Genomic DNA, 25,343 nt, shown 5'->3' on the forward strand with positions numbered 1-25,343 from the left:
TGCTCTGAATGTCCTTTTCCACCGGAGTCGCAACGTCAGCTTTCCCCGCCTGAAGGCAGAGGCTGGGACTGCAACTCCCTGTATCTTCAAATGATGCAGTGGATAAATTCTTGTGCTCCTGTCGATGATTGCAGCAAAGGTGCCAGGCTTGCTTGGCATCCCTGAGTGGCACAAAATTCCCATGATCCCCAACACCAAACTGGCAAGGACTGGTCCAAGAGCTCCACAGATAAGGGCTCCTCAGATCTGCTCTGGCCATGAAATGCCTTGGACCACACTGCTGACTTTGTGCCAGTTAAAACTTGTGGCAAATGAGACTTATATATATATATAAGTCTTATATATATACTCATGTATATATATATATGAGTAGAATATGCTCATGCACCATCATCTTCCTCACTCTTTGGAGCAATTCCATCATTTTTTAGCAAAAAGAGAGGGAACCTTCTCCATGGGAATCTCCCTGCACCCCCACTTTTGCTACCAGCTCTCTCCTCAAGCACAAATACCAAGAAAAAATTAAAACAAGACAAACAATCCTACCAAAACAAGCCATCCACATGCTTCTCCTGGCAGGGAGAGAACAAACAACATGTCCAGTGGATGAGTCAACACACCACAGTGCTGCCAAGAGGCCCTGGAATGCCATGAGGATGAGCATGGCACCCGAGGAAGGTTTATTTACTGAGCTTTCCCTATCGCCTCCAAGTTGGATGGCATTTGGAAAAGCTATTGTCAGTCTGAGGATGCCTTGGCAGATCACTAAAGGTTTTCTCCAGCAGGTTAGTAGGACACAGCATCTGATCTGGATAATTTCCCTGCTCCTTCAAAATGGAGAGCTGTGTGCATGGACACAGGCACCCCAATTCTTACCACTGCCCAAATTCTGGGTGCCAAGCAGGGGCAGCTGAGCTTCCCAAAACTGAGGACAAGGCACAGCTTCATCCCCCACTGCAGAGGAGCTGAAGAGCAGAGACAACAGTGCCATAGGACTTTTGAGCTTTTCCTTTCCAGTTTCTGACGCTCATTTCCATTTGCTTTGGGAAACAGGTAAGGACAGACTGGCCAAGGGAAAGGAGGAGCATCACCCCTTTACAGACAAGGATCTGCTGCACAGAGGGCTGAAGGCATGGTTTCTGTTATACAATTTCAGTCATCTAAATGATACTTAGCCTATGCTAGTTCCCTTAGGTTTTCTCTATGGAGAACAGTGAAATCTCCCAATTATTTAAGCATTTGACACACGATAGGGAGAATTACCCAAGAAAGAGTTATGGGAGAGACAGTGAGAAAAAGATGACAACAAATAGCATCGTCTTTCTCCGTTAGTGTCAGTGCTGTGCTTGCACGTGTATGAAACAACTGAAAAATAGTGGCAAAGTAAGAGCACTTGCTTCAGAGAAACACGGGAAATAGGGGAAAAAATCAGTGCTGGAGAGTGAGTGAGTGAGTGAGAAGAGAGGGGAAGGAACCAAGTCCTGACCTCAAAGCATTATATATCTCACTTATTTTAACAGTAATCAATTCTTTGAAGGACAAAGGGGCAGAAGGGAGAGAGACTGAAACAGAAACAATGCAATGCTTCTACCTGGAGAACACAGGTTTGCTTCTGCAAGATGAGGCTGTGCCTCAAATCCCATCCCTGCTCTGGGAAATACCCCTTGGTGACAGTGACCCATGTCTGTTTCATATCAGCATGTCCTGGACATGGCAGTTACCATTTGAAGAGCAAATCTGCCACTTGATCGTGGAGCTCAACACTCGTGTCAGTACTTGGAAGTCTCACATTTGGCCAGACTGGGATGCCTGGTGTGCACCTATTTATTTTTGTTTTAAGGGCTTCAGTGAGAAGTGCTTGGAGAGAAAAGCAGATGAACTTGGATACTCACAGACCTGGCTTATGTGTGCCCTTGAGCATCCTACCTGGGACACCCTTATCTGAGAGTCCTGGAATGGGACAGTGACCTACAGCTGGGGATGAAGGACAGTCCCAGGGTGGCAGCACGGGCTGGGCTGAGCCTCGTTTCCTGCACAGAACTAACCTCATCTCGCTTTGCTTCATGGATCATCATTTCTGATATTGCAAAACCAATCTGTTGAGGGGATGCAAAACCCATCTGATTAAATGCGATAAAGAAAAGGCTGGAACAGAGGGGAAGGACAAAGATGATGTGGTGTAACCGTACAAAACACAGAGCGGACTCAAGGTGGGTATTCTTGCCTTTGTCAGGCTCAGTATTAGGTGGCAAAAACCAAGCACTGGGGATGTGCAGAAGCAGCCACTTTCTGTCTGTGGGTGGCTCATGTGATTCTGGCAGATGCTGGGGGCATCCTTAGCAAGTCTGTCTGGAGGTACAAATACCTGCTAAGGGAGGTACAAGCAGTCTGTGGAGCCCAGTGTTGCAGGACAGGGTTGAAGCTGTTGAAAACTAAAAGCTGTAGAAAGAGGTGACACATTTATACGAGAAAAGGGTTTTTATTTCCCAGAGGCAGACTCATGATGGCCCAAGATCAAACCAGCTGTCTTACTGTGTGACATGAAGCTCTGGCATCCTGTTTTGGAGGATTGCATTGGATATTATCATTGGTTATTATAACTGGTTATTACTATTTATGATGACGATGATGACTAATGATTTTGGCACCTCTTAACCCAGATTCCCCTGGAAATCACACTAGAGCAGTCTCACCCAAGCACTGCAGTCCAACATGTCATCAAAAAGCCCAGAATCTTGACTTCCCCTAGCCCAGGAAAAACTTGCTTTTAGGTCCTGAGTAAATTTTTCCTCGTCCTCTTATCATTCACTGCAAGCAGTATGTGGGCACCTCTCCTTGCCTGAGCAAACATGAGTGCACGCCTCAGTTAGCAGGGATGGAGAGGAAGAAAGATTGAATCCTGGTCTAATCCCTGACAGGGCTTCTTAACAGCTTGCTTTAAATTTTATAGCCCTTTTTATAGATAGGGGGAGCGGAGGTCTTTAATGTTCCAGGAGAGCAAAGAAAAACTTCCACTAGGAGAAAATGTGAACCCATTTTACTTATGCATGATTTAGGACCATTTCTATTCAAGGAAGCACACAAGAAGCCCAAATATTTGCACTTTGTATTATAGAAGAACTGCCATTCCTGGCTCTTTACAGAAGTAATTTATTTCAATCTCACCTTACCTTGGGGGAAGAAACATTATAACTCCCAGTTTGTCGGGGAGTCAATAAAACAGCAGTGTTGCTATGGGTCTGCTTTACCATTGCTCAGCAAGGCAGCACTTGGGAAAAAAAGGGCCTCCCCAAATTTCTCCTCTCAGAGTGCCCCTCTTCATGGGTGTATTTGCGCTCATGAATGGGACTTAACTGCAGGAGTTTGACTCTGTTTTTCTCTCCTCTATACAGGATTAATGTTATTTTTTACCACTCTAAGGGTGGTATTTTAGCTGATGAGTTACAAGGAAAGGGAGGTGGGAGCTGTGCAGGGGCAGGGGTGAAGATGGGGACAGGTGGCTGCAGTACAGCTGCGTATTTCTCACACAGCTTCAGGTGAGCCTGTCATGCTCAGACAGGGTAACATCAGCCCTGCAAAAATCCAGATGAGACAAAAGAAGTCATTAACTCTCATGGATGCAATACTGTGTCCCTGAACCAGCCACAAAGCAGCTCAGGAGTCAGTGCAAGCAAGAGCCAGTCCAGCTCCAGAAAACATGTTCTTAGGGGTGGAGACTGACTTGTTTTCTTTTTCTTCCTGGAAGTTAAGCTTCCCTTTTTGATCTCTGCAGCCTTTTCTCTGAAAACAAGCCTATCTGCAAGGGTTTTTTGTTTGTTTGTTTGTTCTCTTGTTCTTGGAGTTTTTTCATTTAGGCATGAGCATACCCTGTCCACATACTGGGATCATCTGAAGAAATCCTGAAGGCAATGCCATTCTTAAGATGTTAGAGGGCAAAATGCAAGAAGCGAAAACATTTATACACAATGGGAGGATTGCACCTTGCCCAGCCACTCTCTTGATAGGCTCTGCCACACCAGCACTCCAGGAAAAATGCAAACAGCTCAAAAAGCCATCCTGGATCTCTCTGCCCATCATTAAAAATCTGACTCCAGCCCATTAGACAGTCTATTAACAGTGCTCAGTGGAAGCAGAGAAAGAAAAGGTCCTTTCCAGCACGCTATTCACATTGCATAAGGTTAAAAATGCCTGTGACCCCCCAAAGCTTTATGCATTCAGAAATCAGTTCACATGCAGTAAAGGTGTTCAGTATCAGTTAAAGCCCAGAGGTTTTTCTCTTCCTCTTCTTTTAAGATGCAATGATGGCAAAAGGACTTGGAATTTATTCCCTACACATCGCCATAATCAAATAATATGGTAATGCTATTAGCATGGGACCTTGCATGGCAAATGACTTAGACTCATATTCTCTTTCAAAATACTGAGTTTCATTTAAATTGGTCTCCACAGCAACCAGAAATGAACTGGAATAATGTCAGATGGAAATTTTCATGTCTGGGCACAGCGGACAAGGAAATTTGCATCAGGGATTGAGGGGAGAGCCATGAAGACAGCCTGACCCCACCAGCATTGGTGGGCTTGTGCTGGTCAGCTCCTTCCCAAACAGTCAGCACCTGTAATAACAAATGCAAGGACAAAATTCACCTGCACGTCCAGGAGGAACTCAAAACATCCTGATGGAAAAGAGATGAGAAGACATGGTGTGGTTCATGTAGAGTGAAGCCTGAGAAGGCTTTCTTGGTCCTCCTCCCCACAGATGCTAAGTGGCCTCAGGGCAGACACATGATAACTGGTTTCATTGATGCTGAATCAGTTCTCATCTGTTAAAATCAAACCTGGCTGTTTGCAACTGGCCTGAGAGAACTAAGATTCTCATCATTGGCCACACTCCTGAATCTTAGGGTACAAGCACAGACCAGGAAGAAAGTGTTTGCTTCTGGCTTCCCTCTGCTACAACAGGAAATGCTGCTGCTTCCTTTATCTCAGCTGCTCACAATCTGTCCATGGTAAGCACTGTCTCCCATGAGGATCTTGGATGCAAACGACCTGCAGCATTTTCTGACCTGTGCCCACCAGCTGATCACGTGGTTCTGTCCCATTGAAAACATGCTCCAAACCCATTTGAAAATGAGCTGAGCTTTGCAATGCCATGGCTGAAAAGCTGCTGGTTAGAAACTAGCTCTAATTTCCCATGAAAGTGTTTTCCCAGCCGCTGTACTCATCTTCCCTGCACTTGTTTCACTCTGTGGTAACCATTACATCAGCAGGCATGGTGTGATCCTCATCCAGGTTGGGGCTTCTAGGCATTCCCCTAATCATAAAATGAGTATTAGCAATGTGTCCCACAAAAATGTCTTTGAAAGCAATGTCAGAAAGTGGGAAGCATCTTGCTTGAGAATGGCTCAGAGTTCAGGCAATGAAAAGAAAACAACTCTGACCAGTCTTTCGATTCTGTTTGTAATTATCTGGGTTCTGGTGGGTGTTAGAACATCTGTACTGGTTTGGCAGGGAGTGGGGAGCACGACTTGTGCCAAAGACAAGAACTGGCGTGGGTTGAAAGCAGTGCAGTACTTTGGAGCGGTATTTGCACTCAGAAACACGAGGCTGGCAGCTCCTCCCACAAGCGATTTTGTGTTAGTGTCTCTTCCAGTAGTGTCCCTGTCTCCACATACCCCATTCACCATGGCTTGTGCCCCTCTGGGACCATCCCAAGAAAGAGCTGAGGGTGGCTAAAGGAGATGCAGAGTGGGCTGGAGTCCTGAATCCCACTGGGCTTAACATCCTGATGGAGTTTGGTCACCATCAGTTCAGCTCCATCTTATGTTCTTGTTTTTCTTTTCCCTGTGCATGAGTGTTTCCACCTGGAAACCCTCCATGTCCCCGTCACATCTGGTCATGCACAACCAAGTCTCTCCCTGCTGGATATTTCTGCACTGAGAAGCAGAGCAAACTCCCAGCATGGATGTTGCTGTTTGAACCTTGTGCACTAAAGCATGGGCTGGTTTTGTGGTTATTTTTAACACCCAGCAGCAGTAGAGCTGGGTTTGGTGGAGCAATGGAGCGTAACGTAGAGCTTGGTCCTCAGGAGACTCAGTTAAGGCAGATTTATCACAATCTCCTTCACGGTTATAGTTTTCGATTTTGGCATTCATTGCCTGACTCAGGAACAAAACACCCACTGGCATCCAAAGACCAGAGCAAACCATCCCTGCTCTGATGCTTGGTCATGGGTTGGGAACCATCCCATGGGCTTACTCAGCATTTCCTCACCCTCCTCTTCCTTGCTCAAACCAGCTCACAAAGTATGGTGAGTCCATTCTGAAAACCCAGAAGCACTGGATGACATCACCCTCCTTGCAGCTCACCCATCCTTGCACCCACCATAGCTGGAACCAGCACCCAGAGCAAAATCCACATCTTCTTGCCTGGTGCCTCGCCCGGTGCTTTGCACTTGGCTTAGGGCCAGCTGAAAATCTTCTGACATCCTCCAGCTGGAAAATGCCATTTAATCAAAATAAGAGCTTGCCAAGGGATTGCTTGAAGCCAGAAATTACAAGAAACCTTCAGAGGATAAAAGTGAATTTTAAGTACAAGGGGAGAAGGTTGAGGTATTTCAATTCATTCTCATCAGAGCAGATAATTTTTTGGGGGCAGATTGCCCCTCTTTGACTGAAAATCATAATCATGTGCTTTTTAGATATGAAAGCGCAATTCTTGTTTCTTCCTGAAATTCATTCAAATTCAGAATGAAAAGGTGCGAATCAAAATTGACACTGAAAGAGCATGAAAATGAATACCAGAGGGAGTGAAAACGAAGATGCTGAATTTTCACCGCCTTTTGAAAGGGAGTTTGTTTTGGGCTTGTCACCTGCTCCACTTGCTGCAAGGACAGCATTTCCCCAGATTGCTCTGACTCCATACAAGCAACTGCTGAGCACTCCTCCTTCCTCACAGGAATGGGATTTATTTTATTTTTGATTTTAATTACTGACATGACATATGTCTGAACTTAGTGTATTTGGCTGCTGAGACAGATCTGGGTGAGATCCATCTTCATCCTTCATCTATGGGATGAAAAGTGGTATGGTGACAAATACACAGTATATTAGATCCATTTCTCTCCAGAGATGATGGGAGGAATAAGCCAGGATATAATGGATTTTGGCTACAACCATGGGAATGCAGGGACTATTGGGACCAGACCAGACTAGAAGCCAGTCTGCTCCAACCTCCCAACTCCAACTGCTCTGGAGACAGCTGAGAACTTCACAGGGATCACTCATGCAGCAGTGCACCCGCAGGGAAAGATTTGTGCATCACCTCATCCCTTATAAACCTTATTAAAGCAAGTATTTTACTTTATCTAATATGACTGAGGGCATTCTTGCAGTTGTGGCAGTACTAATTCTTTGAGTCACTTTATCTGTAAAACAAACTACTGCTCTGTGAACACAGGGCTGGTCCTCCTTTCAGATGGCACCACGAGACACCAGACCAGTAGCATGTGTTCTCATCACTGAGATATGAGTGGATTTTTTAGTACACAAAGCTCTGTTTTCCCAGGACTTGGACAACGTGGATTTATCGCCATAAAAATGTTACTGGCGGGCAGAGGACAGGGCGGTCCTTCCAGAATCGTGCCAAAAAAGCTCAAGGCATTTCCAAGTCTGTACCCTTGAGTTCTTCTTAGAGGTAGAAGAAACAGTGGAAGTGAGTTTCTGGAGCATCACAGAAAAGCCAACAGGACCTCAGATGCTCAGAAGGAGTTATGTTGATGCCAAAGAGGGGATATAACAGTATTTAAAAACTGTAATAAAGCTGTAAAAGCATGAATGAGCTTCAAATGAAAATCAAAATCCACCCCCTTTCTTAGAATCATGGGGATGAGGAAAAGCCACAGTCAATAAACTGGGATTCTCAAAAAAAAAAAAAAAGGAAAGAAAAAAGTAAATACTTAAGAGATACCACAGTGCTTTCTGGGAAAGTCTTCTGCTCTATCAGGAGGTTTTTTTCAGACAAATGTCAAGAGAGGAAGGCAGCATTTTCATAGGATTATAGAATGGTTTGGGTTGGAAGGAATCTTAAAGACCACCTAATTCCAACACCCTGCCATGGGCAGGGACACCTTCCACTAGACCAGGTTGCTCAAGGCCTCATCCAACCTGGCCTTAAATGCCCCATCTGGGCATCCAAAGCTTCTCCGGGGAACTTGTGCCAGTGCCTCACCACCCTCACAGTAAAGAATTTCTCCATAACATCTAATCTAATTCTCTCCTCTTTTGGTTTAAAACTGTTCCCCCTTGTTCTATCCCTATCTGCCCATGTAAAAAGCCACTCTCCCTTTTTTTTTATAAGCTCTCTTTGTTATTTTCACTTGGAAGACCATGTGTTGACCAGGTTTTGACCCTAACACTAATCATCAAAGCAACCATCAAGCAGCAGAAAGATTCGTCACAGAATTTATGGATTTCAAGTGGGTATTTGAAAGACTTCATCATGACTCACTGGAGAGCAATATGAACCATCATGGCAAGCCAGCAAAAATAATTATCCTCGTAAAGGCTTTTTATCAATGTTTAGCCTGTGCAGAGCACACGCAGGCTTGAGGGGAGGGTTCACACAGACAGCAATGTCAAACAAGGTGGTGCTTGGCAGGGCAGGTGATCGGCCATGAGATGAAGGTGAGGATGGAGCCACAGGCAGCGCAACAGTCGTTCGCTACACTTTTACAGGGGATGAGGTATTTGCGAGTGCACAGACACCTGCCCAACACTTCAAAAAGAGGATTCATTGTCAGTTATGAAGCAAAAAACATAAAACAGCAATTTCAATGACTCACTCCACTCCATCTTACTCTCAAAAGAAACGGCGTACAAGCGCAGGGGCAGTTTGGCAGTGAAACGATGGAAGGTAATCATACCAAAACTTGGCACAAGCAGCTGTGCTGGCTGGGATGGGATTAGGCCATGTGAAACTGAGAGAGCACATGATGAAATTTTTTAGGTGAAATGTTAATTTCCATTTTAATAAACAGATATAAAGGGTGGAAATCAATCAAAGGTGCAAACGAGTCACATTCCTGGGCATGTGACAACAACCGAGTAAGTATGAAAGGAAGCTACATCTCCAGTAAGGGCTGAGATGACCCAGAGCTTCACCACCCACTATAGAGCAGCTGGGGGACCTTTAGGGGCAGCCATATGAGGAGCAGCGGAAGTCACTTGGTCTGTTCAGCCTGGAGAAGAGGAGAGTGAGGGGAGACCTCAGTGCAGTTACAGCTCCCTTGTGAGGGGAAGACACTGATCCACTGATCTCCTCTCTGTGGTGATCAGTGGCAGGACCTGAGGGAATGGCCTGAAGTTCTGTCAGGGGAGGTTTTGGTTGGATATTAGGAAAAGGTTCTTTACCCAGAGGGGTGCAGGGGCAGCTACAGCAGGACAGAACAGTGTCCAGCCAGGTTTTGAGTATTTCCAAGGATGAAGACTCACGTTAGTCAAACGTTGGGTTTTTTGTTGGGTTTTTTGGGGGGCTGGACTTTCTTTTCCACACAGCTGTAAGTATTTGCTCCATCCTCTGTGGCTTAAAGTGATTGTAAGCATGGAAAAATAGCAAAGATGGTCCTTGGATGCCTGGTGGATACCATAACTCCCTTCTATGTCTGAATCCCACAGAGAAGCAGCAGACTGTGAGCAAGCGGGGAACAGAATAGATAAATAACATCTAATTTTCCTTGACAGTCTCATTTCTAAACAGGTTTTTCAGGACCTGTGGCCAAATGTCCCTTTAAAGACCATTCCCAGCTTGGAGGGAACAGGTACCACCGCTGATCTGCCTCTGGCAACAAATGGCTGCAGACAGTAGAAAAGATGCACCAACACATCTATACTGCGCCTTAGTGATGGATCCTTTCCAGCAGAGGCTGCCTTTCTGCTCAGTGCTTGTGCAGCACCTGGCATAGCAAAACACAGGTTTCTTGGCTACATCTACACTGTGATGGACCCTTAGAGATGTTCTCAGCCTTCCTGGAGGGAGCTGGGATGTGGAAAGGGCATTCATGGGGCATCCTTGGATCAGGTGTAACCCCACAGCCCTAAGTAATTGACAATATTACAGCTCTGGTATTGTACCACAATAAATAAATCAAAAGTATGTTTGAGGAGCAGGGAGTAATTATAACTGAGGCATAGAAACCATCTAGGGAAGAAATGCTATCTTTACAGATAAAATCAGTAATAAATGTTACTGCATTCATAAATAAGAATCAGTCTGGAAACAAACCCTGACTGGTGTCATGGAAAGTTCACAGGAATCGACAGCTTCATGTCTCCTACCTGCTCCATATGCCTTCACTTGGAGTCTTTAAAGGCTTTAGAAAGCTTTCCCTTTGCTCAGACTTGGTTTTAATTGGAAATATAAAGGAATACAAACCAGCAAACAAACAGGCATTGGGGCCCGGGAAATGAGAGTCTAAATCTGTCCTGGCTTTTATCAGGTTTTACAAAGCAGTGTGCAGGGCATATAAAATAATGGTCCCTCTCAAAGCTTTGGAAGGAACAATGTGAAATATACAGAGGAAAGAAATAGGGAAATACATTTACTTGCGAGGAAAAAAGTGTCACGCTGTGAAAAACTGCCAGAAAATTATCCTCTGCAAAGATGATTTTTTTCCCTTGTCCAACCTGCTTGCACCTGCATTTTGGGGTTCTCTGTCCATTGCATTTCCCAGCCTGGTTCCTATGTGTTGGGCATCACCTGTAGGTCCATGTCCTGCCCTGATGCCTGAGGAACTCTGCAGACACAGATTCATGGCAGCTCCATGAATCCCAAAGCACATGACTGGGGCACATGGGCTACAACAGTCCCAAGACCCCTCTGGGAAATAAAAATGCAGGCGAATCTGACTGTGAGTTTCCTCCCAGTTGGCTGACACCCAAAAATGCCTCTCTCCCTCTCTCCCTCCCTCAGTTCTGCTCAGACAGAGTCATTTCACTCCAAGTCCATCAGCTGTTTTTGTTTCCAAGGGCTTTGCATGGTTTTGTTTTTTGATGCACTACTGATACTGTCTGCCACGCTCATTTTTCCACGGTCAGTAAGTCACACTAAAAATTCCTCTGTGCCCATTAAACTAACAGAGCTCATCTGACAGGGCTCATAGCCATAAAAGCCAATTACAAAACAAAGAACTATGTTAAATGGGTTTCTGATACTGGGTGCCAGGCCAGGAGACAGCCCTGGCCAGGGCTGAGACGTGAACTCAGCTTGTCAATCTCTGCTAGGAAACCTGTGCTGGAAAGGCTGGGCAATGCTTTTAGTTCTAAAAAAAACCTCAAACCTCTTGAACTTCACATTTCTTCCTTCTCTCCCAGCTCAAATCCCAGCCTCAGCTCAGCTAACCCAGTGGGACTTTGGCCAGGAAAGGGCAGGATTTTCCCCAAAGGCCCCAGTCCTCCAGCTCTGTATTTATCTTCAGAAGAGGCCAGTTGGATACCCTTGAGCTGGGCGCCAGCTGGGAAACAGTCAAGAAGAGCTGGAGTATTTGGCTGTTGGTCCTTTTTGAAAGCTGAGCATAAATTTTCATTTTTGCTGGTTGATGGTTTTATTATTTGCAGCGAGATAAGAGCATTTTTTGCCTATAAACCTTGTGCTCCCACAAACAGCTGCATCCTCTGCCAGTTCCCATCAGTGCTGAGTATGGTCAAAGGAGGCTCAACTAGCACTTATCTTCCAATGGACTCTCTGGGACGGCAGAGTTATGGGTTTGCAAACAAAAGGCTCACATATCTTCTGGATTATTTTCAGTTCTACCTCTTCAAAATGTCCGCAGTCACAATAAAAACATCTAAATAAGAAAATCCTAAAAATTCCTGAATTTCCGAAACCCAAACTGTGAAGAAAGTCTTGATCCAAACATTGCAAATGTCAGAGGTTTGATTACATCAGATGCCCTGAAGCGAGAAGCTTGGTTTTCTAATCATGTAGATACCTTAAGACCTTTTCCCTTATTAAAACCCTCTGCATCCTTTCCTCAGTCCTTTTCTTGGCACCTATATGGGCAGAAAACCTGCAGCTGGTATCAAGGACAGTGACCACCATAGCAGCGCAGTGTTGACTCTGGTCCTGCAATGTTTCTGGGAACCCAGCATGCTGAAGAGCAGAGTACAGCAAGAGGAATAAGGTATGGGAGAATAGTAGGGGTTGATCCTCCTCTGGTGTAAATGAAATTATGAAAATGAAATCATTGAAGATTCAGCTACCTTAGAGGCCTTGATAGCAATCCTGAGACAAGTGGCATTCATCTCAGCAGAGTTTTAGGAGAAAGTGAACACCTAAGCTCATCAGTCCCAGTTCCTCATTTTAGACATGTTTTTCCATTTTCACCCTAAAAGTGGGCAGACTATAACCACCCACATGTCTCACTCTTAGCAGCATCAGTTCCCTCTCCAAACTGCCAGGGGAATCGCAGCAAGGTCACCCTAACCAGCTGATAGAGATCAGGAAGAACCTCTCCCTGTTTCTGTCTTCTAGGAAGCAAATTCCAGGTCATCAGTGGCGCTCTGCTCTTCAGCAGACTCATCAGTACCTCAACTAGCTCATCTCCAGAGGAAAAGAGGGGAAAAAAAGGGGAGAAAGACAGCAGGCAGTTAACTGCTCTCAAGCTGCTCCTTTGTGCCAATACCACTCCATCTCCGGTATTGTTTACACAGAAATAAAAGCTGAACAGTGTCAGATCTTAAAATAACTTGCTGTTTGTAGAGCAGGAAAACCAGGGTCAGGGAAGGGTGGAACAAATTTAAAGTGGCAGGAAGGCTAAGGAATGAACTGTGAGTCAGGCAAGAAGGTGCTTGCATGCACCTGAAGTTTAACCACAAGCCTGGTGCAAAGTGAGTTGGGGCCACCAGGTCTCCCACACCCATTCCAGCAAGGCTGGGCCAAACCTGGGGCCAAGATACGACATCTGCATTTGTCCTCCAGAGTGAATCTGCAGCCACAGCTATTTCCCTTGTTAGGAACACTCAGAACACGGTAGAAAAGGATGAGGGGGGTCTGATCCAAATGCCTTTGAGGTGTGCAACCAGTGGATCTAGATGTGACATCGGTGTTTGAAAAGAGGGAGCTCCTTGACACTGAGTGCTGAAAGCACTGATGGGAGCACTGAGGAAAAGGCTGCATCTGTGTGTATGGTGGGACATCAGGTCAGAGTACAGGGCTCAAGGCTCTACATTCCTGTCCCAGCACAGGCTGCCTCCAAGTCCCAAATGGAGCAGGGGACATTCGGTCTTTAGGTAGGTGAACAAACATGGGAAGGTGGGATATCTGGAGAGAATCCAACCAGATATGCCCCCTCCATCCCATGGGTCAAGCTCAACTCACCCATGCTCTTGTTCATTGCTTGTTGTACTGTCTGCCAGGGGACAGACTGGCCTCCATGTCAACTGATATCCAAGTACAACTCATACCAGAGCTTAAAGATGGAGTCAAGACCAATTGACTTGTGTCACCAGAAGCTAAAGAATCAAGTGGGACAAGGGGGAATGAATTTAAACCAACAGGGGGAAGGTTTAAATTATATATTAGGAAAGAACTGTTTCCTGTGAGGGAGGCGAGGCACTGGCACTGGTTGCCCAGAGAAGCTGCAGCTGCCCCATCCCTGGAAGTGTTCAAGGCCAGGTTGGACAGGGTTTTGACCAATCTGGTCTATTAAAAGGTATCCTGTCCATGGCAAGGGGTTGGAACTGGATGATCTTTAAAGTCCCCTCCAACCCAAAGCATTCTATGACTTTATGAAGTTGTGGCCCACTTGAGGGCACAAGCCTCCACAAGGGGTTGCCTACTCCAGTGCTCTTAGGTGGCAGTGCTGCCAGCAGATCCCAAAACAATGCACAGCAGGGCCTGGGTGTTGTCAGGGACACAAGGACACCCCCACATATCCCTCCTTGCCCCCACTTCTCATCCCACATTCCTCAGCCTTGGCGCACTCCCTGGCCAGGCGCTCGGCTTGCAACTCCTCCGGGGCACAAGTAGGGAAGGAAGAGGGCATATGCTAGGCACAATGGCAAGGAAGTACCTGATCTTGAGGCAGTCAATAGTATTTCCCCTCTGCTTTGGTTCTTCCTGGCCATGGCAGAGGCAGTGGTGGCAGGAATGCAGGAACCGTCATCTTGCAGGGGCTCCGTGGTGCCCTGCTCCTACATGCAGGGATAGGGAACACTGGTGACTTGGGAGTGTTTGGGAGAGGTGGGTGGTATACAATGTTCAAACCTGGTTTTACTCTAGTCTTGCAGTCCACAGCCTCTTCACTGAGTTTTGGGCAGCTCCTGTCCTCCCAACAAGTCTTCAGGGGGGTATCTGTGTTGTTTTCTTTGGTCCATCTTGAGCTCCCTTTGTTAGGCAAACACCCAGGCAAACCTGGCTGCAAGGAATCAATGGGCTGATGCTGGGACAAACACGTTTTTGGGAGAAAAGTGAGGAGGGTGCAAGAGCAGCCAGATGGGGTCATAACACAGACTTGCAGGCAGCAGGCTGGGAACAACCAGCCAGCGGCCCATAGGGGACCCCGAGCCAAAGCAAGGCAAGTGAGAGCAATAAATTTGCTCTCATGGGCTGGCAGGGGGCAACTGGTGGAGGGTCTGGGGCAGCACCAAGCCAAAGAGACCCACGCATGTGAGGTGCAGATCTCACCAGTGTGAGCAGGAAGAGACTGGTATGCAGAGGCTGATCCATTAAACTGCTAGAATGAGCACATCTGAGTTGAAGGAGGAAGGAGAGACACATCTCCATCAAACTTTAATGCTCAGCCCCGACCTATGTTCAGCGAGACAGTAAAAGCCTTGGGATTGCTGGGGATTGATGCCTGTCATGATGTAAAATACCAATGCCAAGCCTTGGAGAAGGAACGGGGAGTTAGCCAGAACCCAGAACTGCCCTGGAGCAACTCCCTGACAGAAAGCAGAGAAATAAATAAAAGAAATTAAGCCCCAGATGGAAAAAAAAAAAAAAAAAAAAGACAACATGCCTGGACTGGGTGGGAGAGGCTACTGCTCCCAGACACAACCCATCAGGGCAGGAGCCCAGTGCCATCTTTTTCCCACGCCTTCCTCACCCTCTCCAAGTGGAGGGAGCTTTCAGCTCAGAGCAAAGACATCTACTTACCCACAAATATTCCCTTCCCTGTTTCCATGTCTGGGTTAAACCTCTAGCACAGGGGCATTAATGATATGTATGAATAAGCTTTTAAACTCCCACTTGTGTTTGCTCAGCACCCATGAATCCAAGCCCCTGAAAGAGCCCCTCTTCCATGGAGGAGTTAGAAGAGGAGCTCCAGGGAGGTGCTGGGGGTGGAAGAGTAAATTGACATAAAGTTAATAAAGTTATTGACTCCTTAAAATAACTAATCCTTGCACAGGGCCCCTGCAAGGACATGCTCACTGCATGGGGACAGGCTGGTTCGTGAGAAATTAAACTACAGGCTGCTGTAGCTGCACCTCTGTCATACTGGGAATCAGACAAGGAGGGGTTTTGGCTGAAGCATCAGCTTCTGAAAGGGTTAATGGCACATGAGATATGTTTAGTGGGATTTGGTATTTTTTTTAACTTCAACAAACAAAGCATATGAGAAAATCCAGTTCACAGCTGAGCCCTGGCTGCCTGCCCACTAGGGCAGGGAAAATGCAGATGGTTTGAAATACCCACACGCTGGCCTTTCTCATGTAGCCTGTGGCCCTGGGTCCCTGGCTGGTCTCCCCCCCGGTGTATTTGAATCACTCAAGGTGGCAGCAGTGCAAACTGCAGTGTAAAGGCAGCACTGAGACAGGAACAAACCTACTTTCCTTGAGCATGGTCAGCTTCCTCAGACACACAGGGGAGCTTGTTCAAAAATAGTAATTAGCTCTCAAAGTATATAGGTGTTAACAGAAACAAAGAGCTTTGCCACAGTCTGGGTAAACACTTTAAAATCAATTTAATTTCCCTTCTCCTGGCAGATGTAATCATGCTGCTCTGCAATTATTTTCAGGTCGGGGCAGGGAACAAAGCCACTGGGGCAGCTTTGCTGAGCGGCTGCTCCTTGGGACAGCAGGCAGGACCCACCACCTCACTGACATTCAGGCCCCTGAGGCTGAAACGAGCTTCCTTCCGCTGAACCAGATGTATAATGCAGCTGGAGATCAGCAAAACCAGCAGTGAGCCACAGCATGACATTAAACTGCCCTAAAGTCCAGCCTCCTTCTTAATCCTAAGAGTCCCCCTGTCTAGACAGGACATGAAGGACTAATGCGAAAACCAAGTGACAGAAAATTTGCACTCTCCCATCGAGCTGCAAATGGAAAGAAGCATCAAAGGGTGTAAATCTGTTTGCCGTTTAATTGTTTCACCTTTCGGGAGCATGGGCAGCACCTAAGCATGGTCCCACACTGGTGCAGAGGGTTTGCAGCCAGTTTATATCACTGCTTCCAGGCTGCCCATTTGCTTAATAAATCATGCTAAAAAGCCTTTTTACCCTGCCTTTTGCCTACCATCACGGGGAGCTGGTGGAACAGGCTTTTACCCAAACTGCCCCAAAAGCTAAAATGAGTTTGTCCTCCATCACCAGGTGGGTTATAAGCAAACTGGTGATGGGTGGCTGAGGCTGAGCTGATGCGGGGTGTCCCTTTGAGGAGGAGGTAATGCAGCATATGATGGCAGCTGTAGTAGATGCATTTGCCGGTGATGGAGCATTTCCCCAGCTGGGCTCTGAGTACAGCCCAGCTGGGAACAGCCTGGCTGTGGGGCCAGACCCAGCAAGGCTTTTGGGCCAGTATAAAGCAGTCACACACCCAGGAACAAGTACAACCAGAAAAATGTGCACAGTGGCTTCCCTGGCAGTTTCTGATCTTGTTCCACCACGCTGCCTGTCTGCTGGGAGAAGGAGGTTTAGTTAATTAATTGCTACAATTAGCATGGAGCTATTCCTGCCCAAGATGGTTACCTTTTCCTCCCCTTTTTGGTTCATCCAATTACTGACTCATTCATTCTCCAAGTCAGAGGCCACAAGGCACAGAGAAGCTTGAGGATGAGGGGAGGAAGGTCCAAGAATGAAATGCCAAGTGTCCCAAGCTCTGTTTCTACCCAGGAACTGCCTTAATCTTGCACAAACTTTTGATGCTCTCCCATCCATCCAGCCTTGACTTCAAGGAGGTGACGAAGAGGGAGCACAGCACAGCACAGTTACAAACATGGCTATGACTGTTTCATTACTCCCTCGAGCTGACACCTCATGAAGGATGCGTGACAAGCTTATATATGCCAAGATGGACAGGACTCCGCACACCCATCATGCTCCAATGATCCCTCAACTTCTCTGCCCAGCCTCAGGCCACGGGTTCTTCAAATGAACATTACTCACTTTGGGAAACTGATGATTTATTTGCCGTTATTCAGCAGGGATGGTGAAGGAAAGGTGAGCATGGAGTCACTGCTTTGGCAAGGACCAAAGTGAAGCAGCAGCCCTGAATAATTCATGCTCCCTCTTTGCTGCAGCATCTGGACACATCTGCTGCATTCGCCGTTGCAGGCTTTTTCTTGGCTTACTCAGAAAATCACGCTTTGGCAGCTGGGTACTGTTTCAAGTGGGTACTTTCCCTACAGCATTAACGAGCTGTGATTCTGTTACAAATAGGGATTTTTGTTCCTCTTTTGCTGATGTCACTCCATGATCCTGCAGGGAATAGTGCTTGGATCTCTGCAGCCTGATGATCCCTGTGTGCCCTTTGGGACAGATGTACTTGGAAGCGGGAGATTGTTTTTCCTTTTGCTGCCCAGATTTATATTTCACTGAAGTCCCGTATCGATCCTGCCGCCACTGGGCTGAAAGCTCATTTTACTAAATGAGAAGAAAAACAGTTCCCCCAGCTGAATGCACGCAAAATGGAAAAAACCCTGCAATGAAACAGCTCTTAAAAAAGGGGCCTGAACAATTTTGCTGAACCGCGAGGGCTGCGCTGCTGACATTGGAACGGTATGTAATTTATTTAGCCTGACCTTTCCCTGAAAGAGCTGGCTGGCGACGTTATCAAGGATCCTTTCTACCACTTGTGCACCCATTGCCAAGGTGACATCCTCTTTCATGCGTCAGTCACCGAAGATCGCATCCGTGCTGCTGCGATGCTTTGTTTGCTGTCCTGCCTGACAAGCTCTTGGCAGGGTTTCAGCTCCTGCGGATGGCAGCTGCTCCACGAGGGACCAAAACAGATTCAAGCTGGACGTTATTATAGGGAGTTTCATGTAGGCAGAGCACAGGCCTGGAGTCCCTTGGATGAGACAGGACCATGGATGAGATGAAGCAGAGATAGCCAGAGGTGCTACCACATGTAATGGGAGGAGCAGCTGACTGCAGAGCTGCACCCCAGGCTCACTGCCCCATCCCATCTCACTCAGGATTTAGGTGTGCCCTCGTGGTGCTGGGAAAGCAAAGGAAGCTCACCAGTGCTTCATGCAGAGGCTTGCCTAAGTGCAACCGAGTTTGGATGGTGGAGCACAACTTGGACAATAGGTCCCACCACTGCACATACACTACCTGGAGTTTTCCTTCCCCCTCCCAGTCCTTTCCCTGAGGGTCCCAGGAAGAGATGGGGATGCAGGTGCAGGGAGCATGTCTGTCCTTCACATGAGAGCCTGTCAGCAGTGGAGAGGAAAATGGTTCCAAGTAAAGCTTCTCCCCCTACTCCACCAAGGGACTGAAACCTCTGAACAAAGGGGATTTTCACTGCTGGTTCCCACCACTCTCAAAGGATTTTGGTGATGGATAGGGACAAAGGCTGCAGCTAAAAACGTCCCCAAACACCATCAACTTCTTGTAAGAGACTGAAAGATCTACAGTTATAGAGGATAAAAATGAATTAGGTGATTGGCTCTCACGATAGCCAAGAGAACTCTTCAGATGCCAAAGACAGGAAAGCCTCATGAAAGTTTCCCGTATGTCCATCCATTTCCCACTTCAGCCCTCCCCAGCCCCCCCAACGTGGCAGGCTGCACCCCCCTCCTACAGGTATGATCTGAAAGAGGAGCCAGGCCCACTGGGAGGACAGGAGAGAAGACGCTCTTAGCCATGGATCTGTCTCTCATGTTACCTGTGTTCTCCTCGGACTGGTTGAAGCCACAGATCTGGCAGATACTGCGAACCCATTTGTTCATGTCGTCCTCAGTCTCAGCCACCAGGTAGAAGGTCCTGTCACTCGTTTTGATGTCGAAGATATAGCTGTCTTGCAGCTCCTTCTTGTTGAAGGTCAGGCCCGCGTCCACTTGCTCACAGAAATTGAGGTTGATGACACGCAAAGGTTTCTTGGAGTGGTCATTTTTGTAGTACTCCAGGACGTCAGGGTCACCACTCATCCGACCGCTGCGCAGGACGAACCAGCGTTTCTTCCATGCCTGAAACCAAGACAAGAGCAAGCATGAACCTCATCACTGAATCTGTGAGAGCGAAAAACCACTGCTAGGCACAGGGTGACACAGAGGCACGTGACACTTCTCCATCATGGGGTGCTCTGGGATGCTGCTCAGGCATACCTGCAAGAGGTGCACAGACTCAGCTCAGTTCTTCAGTTTGATACTAAAATCCAGGAGAATTAAATACTGAAATAGCATTGTAGCATAAGATGACCCCAAAAGGTGCCAGTCTTGGGGCTCAGAGGAACCTTGCTCCTACCCTACAGCCCAGCCATGTTCCCAGGACCCAAATGCCCTTCTCCCCACGATGTGGGATAATCTGTGCAGTGGCATTACCAGGCATCGCAATGCCAAAATGCCTTCCAGCAGCTCGGAGGAGCTGAGGCACTTTGGATGCAGCACTCTGAGTGTCCTAACCTTCAGAGAAACCCCCGAGAGCATCGTAGGATGTGTCTACAGATACTGACCATGGCAATCCCATCTCTGTTTAAATGCCAGGATAGAAAGACTAATAAAACCAAAGGAGAACTGGTTTGTTTTTTTTAAATATCAGGAATAATGCCAGGGAGACCCATGGAGAATCCCAGCTTCATTTGTTTTTCAGCATCCTCTGCTCCCTGGCACATAGGTAACTCCTTAGCAAAGGAAAAGGTTATCATTGATCCTTCCAAGCACTGCTGGCAGCTGCCCCTGGCCAAACTACCCGCGGCATGGACTCAGAGGGCTGTGGAGTTTGAAGTGAACCAGCAAAATAAATGTCAGCCATCAGCCCTGGCCCTGAGAGCTGCGGCCCTGCTGCCCTCCCCATACCAGACACAGTTGGGAGCCCACAGGAGGGGGAATAGACACAAGGAAAATGTGCTAAATGCTGAAACTGTGCAGGTGTAACCCCCCATCCCATGAGGTGGGCAGTGTGTTTTTTGGGGTGTGCTCTGCATGAGGATCATGGCACCTGCATGAGGGACGCACAGGGCTGAGGGACCACCTTGAGCTGCTCCCTTTTGGACAGCTATGCTCCCTTGCAGAGGCCTCAGCTCCCACGGCCTAAGGAAGGGAAGGATTACATCTAAGTGCAGTCTTTAAAACAGCTTGTTCAGGCTGTCTTTGAAGGCAGCAAAGGTTTGAGAGGTGCATGTGGATAAGCATGATGGAAATTATGACCAGTGCTCCTGTGTTGCCTGACACAGACCTCAGTTCGTACTAGAGGATGCCAAGGGAGGGGATGTAATCCCCACCATCCTGCCCTGGCTCTGAACAGTGGTGCATTTTGAATGAGATTTACCTTATTCATATTTTTATATGAATATAACCAATTTTGGAGTTCTGATGGTTACAAGGGGTTGGGTTATGAGGAAGCACACGATATTTCTAAGAAGGAAGAACCAACAGCCACAAACACCTTTAGTAACCCAAGGGAGGCACCAAGGCAAGCAGTGTTGTGGGTCCCTCATGATGCTCCCCAGGTGCTGACCACAGGCTTTGCATACTGGTGATGGGCATGTGCTAGATCTCAGCCAGCCAACTGCACCAGGATCCCACAATTTTCGAGACTTTTGTGGCTGAAGTAAGGGTAAGAAAGTCCTGTGATGTTTCCCCTGAATAGTCTGATTCAGACCACACTTCTCAAAAGCTTAAAAATAGCTTTTGTCGGTGTCTTTGAGCTTTGTAATCGAATTCGTTTTGCACTAATTCTCAAAACGGCTCCTGGTGCCGGGAAAGCAACTTCAGTGCAATGTTCCAAAGGCAGCGAAGCAGCAAATTGCTTAGCAAGAGGATGTGCAAGGCTGGCAGATTTTGGCTTAATCTCACCCACTTCTCATCAAAATGGCTGCTTTTGAGTGACAAAATAGACACAGTGGAGCTGTGTCCATCAGTGAGGGAAAAAACCAATTTCACCAGGCAGCAGCAATAATTCACTAGTCCATCTCCTCAAAACAGATCACCCAAAGCATCGGGAAACAAATTCATGAACACTTTTTTCCTAGTTCTAGGTGGTAAATGTCCCATTAGCTTCTTCCTGTTAACACTGAGTCACTTCTTTGCAGCCACCTGGCAGGACTAAGACAAGGGAATGCATGGGGGGGGGGGGGGGGCAAGTCAGTGAGGGGACTGCAAGAAGATGGAGTTGTGCAACCATATGAACCAGCACCTGAACGCAGACATCCAGCGCCAGTTCTTGCTGCTTAGCTTGCTGCTTTCCAGCCATCTGCAGTCCAGTCTTCCAGCCTCCCTTCATGGCTGAGATGCTGAATCACAAAACCCACAAAGTACAGAAACTAGACTCCAGAATTTAGAGTTTTCGTGGAAAAAACAGGAGGAACTGCCGCAAAGCAAGACCAATGATGCTACCACAACTTCTCTTTTTATCACCAGTGTGAGAGCCACAACTCCTCCAGTTCTCTTTAGTCTGTCTGGTAGCAATGGAAAGTACCACACAGTCAAGATCTGGCAGAGAAAACAGTATAACACATAGGTCTGGTGCTTTTGGATAAGTTTTAACATAGGCTGGTTGTGAAAGAATGGGTCTTGCCAGCACAAAATTTCTTGGAAAGCTTCAGGAGCTGGAGTAGCATTGGAGGGTGGGACCACTGGACAGGGCAGGAGCCCCACAAGCCTGGGAAGACCACCCTGTCCATCTCTGCATGGTGCCCTCCTGATGATAAAGAGTCACTGGTGTTCTTCTAATACAGCTTCTGACCCAGAAGAGCTCATGGCAGCAGTCTCTGGAGTGCCCGTCCTGGACAGATGGCTGCAGGCAGCACAGCTGGAGGCATCTCCCACCACACTTCCCCACAGCAGGACCAGCTGTTGCTGCCTCCTAAGATCAGCTTCCAAGTCAGAGGAATAAGCAATGATAACTAGAAGAGAATGGAAGTAAACGCTAAAGAAATAGGAGCCTCTGGATTTCTCTGGATGTTTGAGTACTGGGCTCAGCAAGTGTATTTTATTTTTTCCCCTGTGGATTTGCTGTGCCTTTATTGGGACCAGGGCTCAGCTTGTGTTTGCCAGGCTGTGGCTGCTCTTGGAGTATCTCTTGGCACTAACTCAGCTTGCTTCAACATGTCACCATATGCAGCAAAGGATATGTAGTTTACAGCATGTGGCCCACCCTCCTGGGACACCTATTTCCCCATTCAAAGCTATAAATACCATCCAAATCTTCCATGTTTAGGCTTCCCTAGAATATCACTTTCCTGCAAGAGAGTGATTTAAGGGTCTACTGATCACCAGCTATGACAGAGGTGAGATGTATGGGATCCATATGTGCATGGCAATCTCAGCTCGTGCCAAACCAGGGGAGGATGCAACTCCATGTGAACCTACACAAGCTTTCCAAGACCACCTTCTCCCAGCATGAGGCTGTGCTGGCCAATGGGCAACTCATCCTACACCTGAATTTTCCTTCTCTGCTTATTTTTATTTCTTCACAGCTCTGTTGAAGCCCCTGTTGCCATGAGTCCACTCCTGCCAAAACACTGTGCCTCCCTGACACGTGTTGTGAGCCAAGGGCTGTGTTTGTTTAACAGCTTTACAACGTTGAGAGGCCAACAGCTTAACAGCCATAAAACGGTGCTCTGCAGCACAAATTTCCAGCTGTGCGGTCCTTTGCCGGCATCAGGTTCCTTCACGGTTAAATTACGGCTGCCAAAGGCCCTTAATATCATTGAGGAATATTTTGACACTTGGCAAGTACTTCTTTTAAAGATTCGTCTGTTAAAAAAAAGTGCTCATCGCGCTGCTATTGTGATGCGAATCCTCCCTGGGTGCTGAGAACCGAGGCTGCTGCTGCTCAGCTGCTTTCCACCTCAACAGAGCCGTGGCAAAGTTAAAGTTTACAAAATGGAGCTCTTTCCAGCTGGATGCTGCCTGGAGATGGTTGTTTTATGGAGAGCTGGGCTGGCAGAGGTGAGGTAGTGCTGCTGGGTTCACTGGCTGAGTGTACTTAGCAGGGATGCTCGGGGGGGTTCAGGCAGTGGTTGGGACCCTTCCTGTTCCTTCTGCTGGGTGAGAAGAGCCGAACCAAAGAGGTGGCTGCTCTTGAGCAACTGAGATATCAGCATGGATGGTAGGAGATACCACCCCACCACTCCAGGAGTGACGTCTCTCATGTCCCCTGTGGCTGTCCTGATGGCACAATGCTGTGACAGAGCTGGTGGCATCAGGGCAGAGAGCTCAGAGAATCTGGGGCCGCCAAGTGCCTAAAAATCCAAATGCTTTAACTGACAGCCCAGAGAGACGCTTTATTAATCACGGTTATAGTGAGGGACATTCAGACAGCATCTTCCTCCCTGCTCCCCTGTTCTCTGCAAAGTGAACACAGAGATCCAGCCTAACTGCTCTTTCAGAAAAAAAGAAAAGAGGTGAGGAAAATAATAATTTAAGTGTCACTAAAGCCAGGTATCCATCCCCAGAGAACTTGGCAAGTGCCACAATCCTGAGAAGGAATCAAATAGTGACAACATGGAGAGATGGCTCTTGGTGGGGCCTGTGGGAGTGGCCCACCCAGTATTACCTTAGCTCCAAAATGAGGAGTTTGAAACAGTCAGAGACTGTTAGCTTTGAGTTGAAAGGGATGTTCTTTCAATTAGGATCAACTTCTGAGCCACATCTCTCTAATCCGAAATACTAATATTTTTACCACCACACCTGTATAGCATATATAGGGAGAAGAGGAGAAGAGAAGAGAAGAGAAGAGAAGAGAAGAGAAGAGAAGAGAAGAGAAGAGAAGAGAAGAACATGTATATTTCCCAGGAAATCTTTCTGTCCTGTACCTTCTCCCCCTGACACCAACTTCATGCCCACCAGCACTGCACACCAGCAGTGTGAAATAAACCTTCCAAAATCTGATCTGACACAAATCACGGGATCTAATCCAAGGTGGCAGGCAGGATGAGCGACCTAGCCATGACATCAGGCAAATTTCTCACACCAAGATGAAGCCGGGGACTGAGTGATTCAAGCAGGAAACCCCACAGCAGGGCAAGCAGGTGCTTGTGTCCCAGATCTGCCCAGAACTAGAGGAGCCCTGGGTGCAGGATGTCTCCTGTCATTGCTCCTGTGGCCACCAGCTGCCAATGGGGGTGCCACCATATCCACAGAAAGCCGTGAGTCTGTCCCAGCCACACGTGCCCCCAGTTTTCACTCTGCAGTGAAGATTAGTCTTGCACCCCAGTGAGCACGTTTTCCCTCTGGCTCCTGGCGCATCTGCCATGGCAGAGAGGAGTTCACACTTCAGGAGCACGTGAGAAGGACCACACCTGGAAAGGTGTCACTGTTCTTCCCAGTCACTGTGTCACCTTGATGTCCCCTCCAGGCTGCCACCACTTTAGCCATCCTGGCAAGATCACCCCTGGGAAAGGGGGATAGAGTGGCTTGGGTCCTTCAGTGGTGCTACTGTTCTTGCCATCTGCAACAATTACAGCTGTCGGACTGTGTTACGCGGCACTGGGGTGGATCCTGTCCTGCCCACCCCTCCCCACAGCCCTGTAGGAGGAACATGGTCCCCTATAGTGGCTGGTGCTACCAGCATCAGCGAGTGAAGCCCCATACAGGAGAACTGCAGAATAACCTACTGGTGACCTGTATAATAATGTTGTCTTCCTCTGTGTCCCCGGGGGCTTTTTATCTCGTCTGATGGACAGGAGGATGCTGGTTTTATTATTCATGCAAGAACACCTCTTCCCTCCCTGTGCTAGTGCTAACTCAAAGGAAATGTGGCTTGGAAGTAGATTTGTAAGCAGCAAAGAAGCCCCCTCTGTCTGCGCAGGTAATGTTTCTGTTGGCTGATTCCTCTCACACAGCCCCAATGTCCCCAGTTCCCAGAGCAAACGGGAGCTCCCTGAGCCCCACTCCTGCCCTTCCAGATCCCCCCGGGGTTCTCCTTGCCCGCTGCATGCTCACAGCACCTTTCCACATGGTAC

At 47.5% G+C, this 25,343-nt stretch overlaps 1 protein-coding gene across 4 annotated transcripts in view; it reads right to left on the reverse strand.

The window, feature by feature from the left end:
- GAB2 (GRB2 associated binding protein 2) overlaps positions 1 to 25,343 on the reverse strand; it is a 95,097-nt gene that overhangs the window by 21,382 nt on the left and 48,372 nt on the right. For 3 of the 4 annotated variants that reach the window (XM_082279153.1, XM_082279152.1, XM_082279151.1), the window contains exon 2: positions 19,104 to 19,404. In XM_082279153.1, the coding sequence (XP_082135279.1) occupies positions 19,104 to 19,404 (301 nt within the window). Of the gene's footprint in view, positions 1 to 14,065; positions 14,182 to 19,103; positions 19,405 to 25,343 lie in introns of those variants that run through there. The other variant, XM_082279154.1, reaches the window with a different exon arrangement.

The sequence above is a fragment of the Coloeus monedula genome (assembly GCF_965178545.1).
Source record: "Coloeus monedula genome assembly, chromosome: 3".
NCBI lineage: Eukaryota > Metazoa > Chordata > Aves > Passeriformes > Corvidae > Coloeus > Coloeus monedula.